General features: G+C 39.9%; 1 protein-coding gene across 1 annotated transcript; it reads left to right on the forward strand.

Moving 5' to 3' along the window:
* Positions 1 to 1872: 1872 nt before the first annotated feature.
* LOC122244794 (salivary endonuclease) lies at positions 1873 to 10540 on the forward strand. Its single transcript, XM_043002768.2, has 7 exons — positions 1873 to 2053; positions 3705 to 3917; positions 5311 to 5549; positions 6821 to 7017; positions 7536 to 7818; positions 8050 to 8223; positions 9508 to 10540. Exons 1-7 carry the CDS (start codon positions 1993 to 1995, stop codon positions 9760 to 9762), a joined length of 1422 nt encoding a protein of 473 aa, XP_042858702.2. The 5' UTR covers positions 1873 to 1992; the 3' UTR covers positions 9763 to 10540.
* Positions 10541 to 11300: the final 760 nt, after the last annotated feature.

Consider the following 11300-nt stretch of genomic DNA (forward strand, 5'->3'; position numbering starts at 1 on the left):
ATATGAATCTCTAGACGAGAATGATAATAATCATAAGAATTGCCCAAGATAGTAAATAATGTGATAAAATCCAAACAAATAATTTAAAGGTAGCAACAATACCTCTTAAAAGGAAGTAATAAAGATATGAAGGAATAACGTTGAAAATAGATTCAGGATTTCCATAAACGTTAAACAGTTGCCGTGACGAAGAGAGAACACCTCTACAGTTATTCAGAAACGTCACATATCACATATCCTGTCACCGACATGTGATATGTGACGTAATTGTTGTTAACATTTCAAGGGCAATGTCAGACTTCCGGTATGAACTTTGTAATGCAATTAACGCTTCTACATTTGTATGCTTGACAAATCCAGGTACTTGTTGTGTACACGAATTACGCTCAGAAGTGTTGTGCAAAGAGATAATTTCTATGGGGATTTTTGGAAAACAGGAAACATATATTTGTATATATGCATATATATATATATATATATATATATATATATATATATATATATATATATATATATATATATATATATATAGAGAAAGAGAGAGAGAGAGAGAGAGAGAGAGAGAGAGAGAGAGATAGTAATGATAAGCCAGATTTGCAGAGCAGATGCTTCGCCGGGGCCCATATGCAATATGGCGAGCCCGCCTGTGTCAGCGAGTGTTGAGTCAATCAGAGCTTGGTCCTTACCCACCGTGATGCCCAGCCACAGCAGTGACCGCCAGGCGACAGTGGAAACTCACGAGCTTGGGCGGGGATCGATCTGCTGACCTCGCGTTATGCTAGAGTATGTAAATGAATAGATAATGAAGATGGATGAAATCTTAATCACCATCTCCTACGTCACAGCCAGACAAAGCAATCATAATAGACATATTAGAAATGAATAATGCAATTAATCAAGGATAGATCACCTTTCTCGTTTTGTTATGTCAAGATAGAGGAAAGAAAAAATTTGAATAACTAATTTCTAGTCATTTTAAATACAAGAAAATAATCCTACTTAATAAATGAATAAAGATGGAATTTTAGATATCATTCCTTTGACAAAAAAAAAAATAATAAAAAAAAATTAAATACAATCAAAACATTGTTCCTTTTATCACAGACTGGAATTAAAACATTTTTTTCTCTAGTTATTGGCAAAAAATAGAATTAATGCTGTATTGTTCAAGGGAAATATGGTGTTATTTGTAATATAATATAATATCAACAAGAGGTTCTGCAGATGACAGTATCCTTATAGCAGCATCAGTGTCCTTCAGCTGGTTCTTGCCTCTGGTTTTAATACATTATTTGAAGAAAATGCTAAGGTATAACTTACGATTAGTATTAGTCTATTGGCTTGTGTATCATTTATGTATTTCTCTGGCGAGTTAGAAACCGTAAGACCGTGCTCGCTAAGTAGAGAAACGATGATTAGGAGGATAATGATAATTATGATGATAATGATGATAAGGATTATGATGATTATGATAGTAATAATTATGATGATACATAATCTTGATTATGATGACAATGATATCAACAACAGTGATGGTAAAGATCCTAATAATGACGTTAATGATGATGATAGTAATGATAGTAATATTTATGATAATGATAATGATTTTAATAATGATAACAATCATTAACATCATGATTATTACTATCATCATGATCATTATGACTATCTTTATCATTATCACTTGTCTCATAAGAATAACTAAATAAATAAAAAGAATGTAGAACGCCAGTAGCCTAGCGAAGTTCCCTATCTATTCCTGTCCGTTGTCGCCATCCGCTTCCTGAGATGTTGTCGTACGGCGGGAAGACCAAATCCGTTCATCACGCGCCGATACTCGTACGTCTGGCAGCGATGTTGGACGTCCGGGATGAGATCCCTCAAACATAAAAGCGAACTTCTTGGCGACTGTGTCTTCACTTAGCATCTATCTGCCTGACTACGAAAGTGAACGGGTCTTTTTTATCTTTTTTCTTCGACGCGATCTTCATAATGAAGTTCATTATTTGTGTGTTCTTCTGGAGTGCCCTTCTGTTCGGCGGTGTTCTATGCAGTAAGGAATTGTTGGTTGTGTTCTTTAGTATTTTAGTGATGTGTGTTGTTTTGTTACTTGCGGAGATAACTTTACTTTACAGACTCGTAGCACGTACCTCTTCGTGATACATGGTTTTTGTTCATATTTCTAATCATGGAAGTTATATTTCAGTTATTTCGTACAAGAAGACTGGCTTCCACAGTCTATTTAATCTGACATGCGTCTCGTTTGCATGATTTTAGCGAAAGCCGCTGAATATTTAACATATGAATATATAATGAAGAAAAGCACTTCTGAATTAGCTCTCTTAGATGAAGATGAAGATAAGGTTGGAAAAACAGTTCTGTATTAACCATAATTTTTTTTTTTTTTTTTTGTCAATGTATCAAGGAAAGGGGGATACCCCAGACTACCAATGCAATTGCTACAGCTGTCGCTTTCTAGGGAATTCAAAGCAAGATTCTAGGAAACTGTTGGGAGGATTCACAGTAAAGACCAAAGACCAAATATTTAAAGAGCAGAAATTGAATTCAATTGTTTTCTAAGCCACTACACCCAGTCACCCATTTTTTAAAAAGATTTGTGTGTCCTATGACGTCATGTAACATCAGAGTCACGCCAAAGGGGGCCCCCCACCAGAGGGAGGGCCGAGGGGACGCCTTAATTGCGCTTAGCCTAAATCCGACCCTGGGTGTGACATCTAAATGCTTTGGCAGAACATGGGGACGTGTGAGTGTGGTTTTATATCAACCTTTTTTTTTTCGTTCAATGTGCAAATCATAAGCGTAAGTGTTGTGCGCGCTGGGTGAGGGCGGGAGATGCAGTCCCTCCTACGTGCGAAAATTAATGATAGTTAGCTTAGCAAAAAAATGAGATAAGTAGGGATTTCTTTTTGCTTCGTTCCTTTTCTTGTTTCTTACTCAGGTTTCTATTCACGTTTCATATGTTTAATTTTATTTACTTGGTCGAAGTGTGGTCGGGGAACTAACCGATACTCTCTAGTAAAATTGCAAATCATGAACATGACTTTGCGTGTGGATATATATAAATATATACATGTATGTGCATATATATGTATATATATATATATATATATATATATATATATATATATATATATATATATATATACTTATATATACATTGTATGTGTGTGTGTCCGTGACCATAAAGCTGCGCATGCAAATATTACATCACTTCGGTCAAATTCTTATCAATAAAAGACAGACAAAGTTTTTTTCTCCAGCGATGACAGATGCCTCGCAAAATCCCACTCGTGTGACCTAGTGTACAATATTAGCAGCCGAGATGCGTTTTTCCCCGCTGCGGGCTGCGGGAAAACACGCGCCTGGCGTACTCCGTGACTCCCTTTTTGGAACTTCCCTCTTTGCCAAGGGCGTGAAAATACGCGCGGGGGAACAAGCGTAAGGATCGTCATATTTCTGAGTTGATTCATCGTTTTTGTTTGTCAGGGATTGAGGGTGAGAGAGCGAGAGAGAGTCAGAGAGAGAGAGAGAGATAGATAGAAAGAAAAAAAATCTAAACTTCTCCGCATGTATCAGCACATCCACACCCACTCACCCACTCACCCACCCACCTACCCCCCCCCCCCCCCACACAAAAAAAAAAAAAACAACAACAACCTGACCCCCGCCATTTTAATTCCTAGGGAGGCCCGTGCGTGGAAGGAGACCAAGCTTCGAGAACTTTTCCCAGTCGAAGATCTCGGCCTCTCTGCAGCAATACATCGACGGCTGGGAACAACAAGAACAACAAGAGCAACAAGAACAGCAAGAGCAACAGCAAGAACAACAAGAACAGAGTGTTACACAGAGCCAGAACCGCTGGGATGGCTCGTGGTTCCAGCAACACCCTGTGAGAGGTAAGTGTGAGATGGGGAGAGGGAGGGAGGGGGATGGAGAGGGAGAGGGAGGGAGGGGGATGGATAGGGAGAGGGAGGGAAGGGGATGGATGGGAAGAGGCAGGGAAGGGGATGGATGGTGAGGGAGAGGGAGGGGGAGGGAGGGGTATGAATAGGGAGATGGAGGGAGGGGTGGATAGGGAGGGAGGGAGGGTATGGATAGGGAGGGAGAAAAGGAGGGAGAGGGGGCAAGACAGGAAAGAAAAAGATGATGGAGATGAGAGAAGGCGAGAGATAAATTAAAAGGAATAGTAAGAGAGATTATGCGTGAATGTGTGTGTTCGTGTTTTACATCTACATGTAATTGTACATGTAAACGGACACATACAATATACAATTAGTTATTTTAGAACTAAAGTCTTTGAAACAACCTCTCGACACAACTATTATGCATGGGCATAGCATACGTATATGAGTATGAGGTTAGATTCAGTGGGGATATACTTTTTAAGTGTTAGACACGCTTTAAGTGAGATCACAAGATATTCTATGTTGGCGTCATGCTAGCTGCTCGCACATTAATTGGCAGTGGCGCCAGTATGACGTTTTCATTTTGTTTCGAGATTATTTTTATTACTTTACGCTTTTCATGGTGAATATAAAGCAGTTAAGATGTGAACTCTATTTTTAGATAGTGACCGTAACTGTGCTTTGGTCCTTTGAGTGTTATGTTACTGGTAAATTATTTATCTTTCATAACTATCGTTATCATTATGACACTCATTATGAAGAAAGTGATCGTTATGATTCTCCTAATCACCTTATCGTATAAATCATGACTTCAGAATGACTCCTTTAAGCAATAGCATACAAGTAACAGTATTCTCTTGCTATATAGACATCGAGAAAAAGAAAACTAGATTAAATAAACGTCTAATTCTCTTACCAGTATGAACAGGACCAGAGCACAGACTCCGAGACATTTTCACTCAAGTGATTTTTTTTTTATGTCCACGCCTCTTCTAAAGGATTTTGTTTCTTCCCCCCCTCCCCCACACACCTCCCCATCCCTGAATATCTTCAACGAACTTAATACAAAAAAATCTCCTGAATTAATAGGAAATAAAAAGAAAACTTTTATTGAGTTTGGGGGGGAGGAGGGGGAGTTAAATAATTCCGTATAAGCAACACATAAACATAACAGAACAACAAAGATAATAAGAGAATTTCCTACTTCTATCCTCCCGGCTACCTCCCATCCCCCTTCCCCTGACCCCCCCCCCATTCCCCTGAAAACCACCCACCTCCCCTTCCCCTTCCCCCCTCCACCCCCCCTTAGGAACTAACCAAGACCCTCGACGGTTTTCCAAAATCGCGGCTCTCACTCCCCGTCCGTTTCCCCTCTCTTCCAAAGATGACTGCGTCTTCGGCTACGACCGGGTGCCCAAGGACCACAACAAGCCCCTCCTCCTGAAATCGGACAAGAGTGGCTTCCTTTACCCCGTGGAGGATGGCGAGGATAGGCTGATTGGACTGCGTGCGGGCTCGTCCTTCACGGTCGCCTGTCCCGGAGAGAGGAATAAGCTGTTTATGAACGGGTGGGCGACGGCCACTATCACCTGCAAGGGAGGCCGCTTTCATTATGGAAGGAGGGTAGGTGTTGCGATGGTGGTTGGTTGGTTGTGTGTGTGGCTGTAGGTTTTTTTTTAAGGGGGGTGTTCTTTTGTTATTTTCATGTCTCTCTTTCTCTTTCTGTCGCGCGCTCTCTCTCTCTCTCTCTCTCACACACACACACATACTCTCTCACCTCACTCTTTCTCTTTCTGTCGCTCTCTCTCTCTCTCACACACACACACACACACATATACTCTCTCAATTCACTCGTCCTCACTCTCTTCTTCACTCCTCATCTCTTCTCTTATCTTTTCCCTTCTTATTACACACAACATCGGAAGTGACGAAAGCACAAAAAAGGGCAAGAGGATATTACTCAGACAAGCAAGCAAAGCTCCTCTTGGTTTTCAATTTTATTTTTCCTCCATCTTGTGGTCTATTTTTAGACTATTGAGAAACCTGAGATTGCAGTAATCTTTTCTGCTGTCTTAAGAAAAAATGTTACTTTGCCGTTATCAGCATCTTAGGATAGAACCAAAGGGGAAAAAATTGACATAGACAGGATGCCAGCAAACGGCATGTCACGTGACTTCCGGTCTTAGTTGTTTTGCCAAGAGGATGACGCTGGCGCCACATACTCTGTGAGTTTCGTATTTGTATATGTATAAATAATGAAGTCAGTGGGAAGGCATAAGGATCTGTGAATTGTGAAGTTGATATTTAAGGATGAGATGAGCGCCAATGATTTTGTGTTATTGGTAAATATAGGGAAACCATTTTGTCATGCTAGGCTTTTTCCTTTCATACACTTCTTCTCACTTACTCACTCGCACACTCAATCACTCACTCATTTTCTCTCTCCATCTATCTCTCTCTCTCTCTCTTTCTCTCTCTCTCTCTCTCTCTCTCTTTCTCTTTCTCTTTCTCTTTCTCTTTCTCTTTCTCTTTCTCTTTCTCTTTCTCTTTCTCTTTCTCTTTCTCTTTCTCTTTCTCTTTCTCTCTCTCTCTCTCTCTCTCTCTCTCTCTCTATATATATATATATATATATATATATATATATATATATATATATAATCCTGACAAAACGCCCCCCTCTCCAGATCCTGCAACGTGTCGCCATTATTTCGAGCAAGTCTCTCTCCATCCTTGACACTTCCCCTGCCTTTCCATCCGGAGTTTTCTAGGAGTATATGCCTCACCTCCGCCCAGATAAAAAAAAAAAAAAAAAAAAAAAAATCTAGGCTCGTCCTCGCTTAGACATGCCACCAAACAACCCAAAATGACCGACCGCCCTTCTCCAAAATCCACAGACGTTGACCTGGGAAAACTTAGGCTGCGCCACTAAGCTCAGCCCCACCATTCGCGAGACGGGGACCTGTGGGAAAGGGGGCACCACCATCACCATCGGCTGGCAACTGAAAAGCAGAGTCTATCTTCCCGAAATTGAACTTTGCTTCAACAAAGAACTGGAAACTACACTCTACTCGCGCCATGTTGTTTCTGGAAGGTAATGGCTATGTGGCGTATGTTGTTGTTTGGTTGTTTGGTAGGTTTATGTGGTTTGTAGAGGTGATGATTAGGATGGTTAGGATAGGAGAGATGTTGTTGGATTCGGTTTGAGGATAATGGGGAGAGGGAATATATAATGATGACGGTAGGTAAGAAAGGTATGAATGGTTGTGGTGATTAGAATGGTAATGGAGATGATAAGAGCATGGAGCAATTAAGAGGATGATATTAACAGGAATGGAAACCATAATGATCACAGGAATGAATAACTATTCAATATAGGATGATGGTAATAGATATAACAGCAACAAAGAACATAATGAGTAACAACAGTATATACCCTTAATGAAAAGTGAAAACAATGCTAGTAACAGAGAACAGAAACGAACACGATAAACCCATGATGATAACAGTTAAAAAAAACGAGTAACACTCTTTCTGCGAGTACGATAAACCCATGCTGATAAAAAAAAAAAAAAAAAAAAAAAATTAACACTCCTCCGACTCCCCCTGCAGCCACATCGACCACAAGACCATTAGCCCGAGCCGCCCCTCCTTCAAGAAAGCCGGCATGTTCTCCATCAGCGTGCAGAACTCCTACCGCATCAACACGCAAAGGAGCCTCATGAAGGAGCTCCTGGCTGACCCCGCGCTCATAACCAGCAGAGGTCAGCATTACCTGGCCAGAGGACACCTCACGCCTGATTCCGACTTTGTGCTGGAGGCCGAGCAGGACGCGACGTATTACTATGCTAATTGCGTTCCCCAGTGGCAGGCTATTAATAATGGCAACTGGAAGGTGAGAGACTGGCTGCTGTCTCTTCGATCTAGTGATTTTTATTTCCATTTTCAGTTTTTTTTTTCTTTCTTTCTTTTTTTTTCTTTTTTTTGGGGGGGGGGGGTGCTGGGTAATGGGATCAGATCGACAGATATCTTCTTTATTCCTGTAGTTCCTCCCTTAATTAAGAAAACATCACTAATACTACCGTATACCTAAATTCATGTAGACCCCCCCCCCTCCCTATTCCAGAGCTTAGAAAACTCCGTTCGAGACTTGGCCGTCGATCACAAGAACACCTTTGACATCTGGACGGGAACCCACGGCGTCTTGGAGCTTCCAGACGCAAGGAACCGGCCAGTGAAGCTGTATCTCGGCCTCTCTCAGAACAGGGCGATTGTGCCTGTTCCTGCGTACATGTGGAAGGTAAGGGTGAATGTCTGCGTACATGTGGAAGGCAAGGGGAATGGCGTACATGTGGAAGGTAAGGGGAATGGCGTACATGTGGAAGGCAAGGGGAATGGTGTACATGTGGAAGATAAGGGTGAATGTCTGCGTACATGTGGAAGGCAAGGGGAATGGCGTACATGTGGAAGGTAAGGGGAATGGCGTACATGTGGAAGGCAAGGGGAATGGTGTACATGTGGAAGATAAGGGTGAATGTCTGCGTACATGTGGAAGGCAAGGGGAATGGCGTACATGTGGAAGGTAAGGGGAATGGCGTACATGTGGAAGGCAAGGGGAATGGTGTACATGTGGAAGATAAGGGTGAATGTCTGCGTACATGTGGAAGGCAAGGGGAATGGCGTACATGTGGAAGGTAAGGGGAATGGCGTACATGTGGAAGGCAAGGGGAATGGTGTACATGTGGAAGATAAAGGTGAATGTCTGCGTACATGTGGAAGGCAAGGGGAATGGCGTACATGTGGAAGGTAAGGGGAAAGGCGTACATGTGGAAGGCAAGGGGAATGGTGTACATGTGGAAGATAAGGGTGAATGTCTGCGTACATGTGGAAGGCAAGGGGAATGGCGTACATGTGGAAGGTAAGGGGAATGGCGTACATGTGGAAGGCAAGGGGAATGGTGTACATGTGGAAGATAAGGGTGAATGTCTGCGTACATGTGGAAGGCTAGGGGAATGGCGTACATGTGGAAGGTAAGGGGAATGGCGTACATGTGGAAGGCAAGGGGAATGGTGTACATGTGGAAGATAAGGGTGAATGTCTGCGTACATGTGGAAGGTAAGGGTAAGGGTGAATGTTTTACATCGTGAAGTGATTATATGCTTTCATGTTTCGTTCTATGGTTCAGATAGGAAGTGCATAACGGAGCTGAGAGTTGTATTTTTTAGATGATGTCTTTGAAATAGGGAATTGCACATCGTACAAGAACATGAATCGATTAAAACTTTAACCAAAACCCACAATTTACAGGTCATTCATGATTCGTGTCCGAGCAAGAAATAACCCTTCTTCCAAAAACCCTACAATTAACAAACACCCCCCCCAAAAAAAAAAAAAAGAAATAAAATAAAATAAAAAATAAAAAATAATGATGATGATAATAATAGTAATAATAATAATAATAATAATAGTAATAATAATAATAGTAATAATAATGATGATGATGAGGATGATAATGATAATGATAATGATAATGATAAAAAACAATAATAATAATAACAATAACAATAATGATAATGATGTACAGGTCATCCACGAACCGGACACAAACCGCGCCGTGGCGATAGTGATGTCCAACCGCGTCAGAGAACAAGGACCTCTCCCTCTCGACTCCGAAGACCTAGGTCCTCCCTGCGAAGACGTCTGCGGGTGGGTCTCGTGGGTGGACTGGGACGTGAAGGATTCCAGCAGGGGAAGGACTTACTGCTGCTTCGTGGACGACCTGAGGGCGTCCTTTGAGAATGTGCCTGACCTCGGCCGGGTGGGACTGCTTAGTAATTGAGGTCATCGGGAGGGAAGGATTTTGAGGTAGGATGCTGGAGTTGATGTAGGGATTGTGGGTGTATTCATATGGTCATGATGTGGCAGGTGTTAGATGTGTTATATGTGATTGCTTGTGTGTGTGTGTGTGTGTGTGTGTCTATGCATGTGTGTGAATAGAAAATAATTATTATTATCCAATTTGTAAAAAAGAAAGAGAAAATCTTATTTCGATCTGGAATATGTATGTCTATTTGTCCTGTATCAGGATATCAAGTTATACTCTGTCATACTTTATTGATAGATACAGTAACTATTCTTAAAAAATATATATATAATCAATGAATGCAACTGTTGCATCCATCCAGGAGCAAACTAGCTTCGTAATTAATTTGTTGTTCATTTTACCCCGAATTAATTAATCAACCTACTTAATTGCAACGGATCCTATATTTCAATTACTAAATGTTAGACTAACGGCATAATAATTGTATCTGAAACTATGAATACTCTTCTTATTTAATCACCAATGCAATATACACTTTTAAGCATAATCTGTTCCAAAATAGGACGCACTGAAGAAATAGGTAATGAAGATATTACATAATGTTTATAGATGGGCATTCTGTCATATAATGGATAAAATTCCTTTAAGATATTTCGTGTGTGAATATGAGTGTAAATTAATATAATTATAATATATTTTTATATGATTTTGAATATTAATTTGGTATTATCTTTAATAGAAGCCTTTGTATACCATATTCAAATTATTTGTCAAATAAACATATATTTTAAAATTGTTTCTTATTAATGCTGATATTGACGTAACATACAAGTTGTGGTGGAAAAAAATAATTATAATAAGGGCGTCTTGACCAGACGCGTTAATACTTCGTTTATAATACGTTTCTATAAAAAAAAATCAAAGACAAAACAAGGATCTAGTAACAATAAATAAATAATCCTCTTGAATAATAACCAAAAAGAAAAGAAAAGAAAGTTGAAAAAAAAATATGTATAATAACCTACATGAAAATAAGAATAACACTAAGTAACACTAACTCTGATAAGGATGTGGTTATGCAACTCTTCTCACATCTCAAGGCAGTAATTACGGGAAAGATGTTCTATTGCAAGGAATCTCTCCGTTCTTCGTTCCTCCTTGCAAGCAGACCCGCGACCTCTCGCTTCCACAGCTATGGAGTCCGGAGGCGACTTGACCTTTTTTTTTCTTTTTTTCTTTTTTCTTTTTTTTTTGCATTTTTATTATGTGTCTGTTATGTTTTTATTTCCTCTTGGTATGTTTTTTTTGTCTGTTTTTAGTTCGTTTGTGTTTTTGGTTCAGTTTGACTTACCAGACGTTTTTTTTTTTTTTTTATTTTTTTTTAAGCTTTTGTTTTACCAAGTCTGTTTTTTATTTTATCTCGTATTTTAATCGGTCATTTTATTGAGTTTTAAATCGTTGTTTTACAGGGTATTTTCATTTATTAATTTTTTTTTTATATATATAGAATTTAGCTACTAGTTCATTATCTTATATTGGAATGATGAATCTGA

This window comes from Penaeus japonicus, unplaced genomic scaffold (genome assembly GCF_977035675.1).
Source record: "Penaeus japonicus unplaced genomic scaffold, GWHDUDI00000001_assembly GWHDUDI00000029, whole genome shotgun sequence".
In the NCBI taxonomy this organism is placed as follows: Eukaryota; Metazoa; Arthropoda; class Malacostraca; order Decapoda; family Penaeidae; genus Penaeus; species Penaeus japonicus.

What these genes read in the sequence shown, in the direction of transcription:
- LOC122244794 (XM_043002768.2), top strand. Translation starts at nt 1,993, where the DNA reads ATGAAGTTCATTATTTGTGTGTTCTTCTGGAGTGCCCTTCTGTTCGGC. An exon ending in GTTCGGCGGTGTTCTATGCA is followed by an intron (nt 2,054 to 3,704) that starts GTAAGGAATTGT and finishes TTTAATTCCTAG; the next exon opens with GGAGGCCCGTGCGTGGAAGG. An exon ending in TTCCTGCGTACATGTGGAAG is followed by an intron (nt 8,224 to 9,507) that starts GTAAGGGTGAAT and finishes AATGATGTACAG; the next exon opens with GTCATCCACGAACCGGACAC.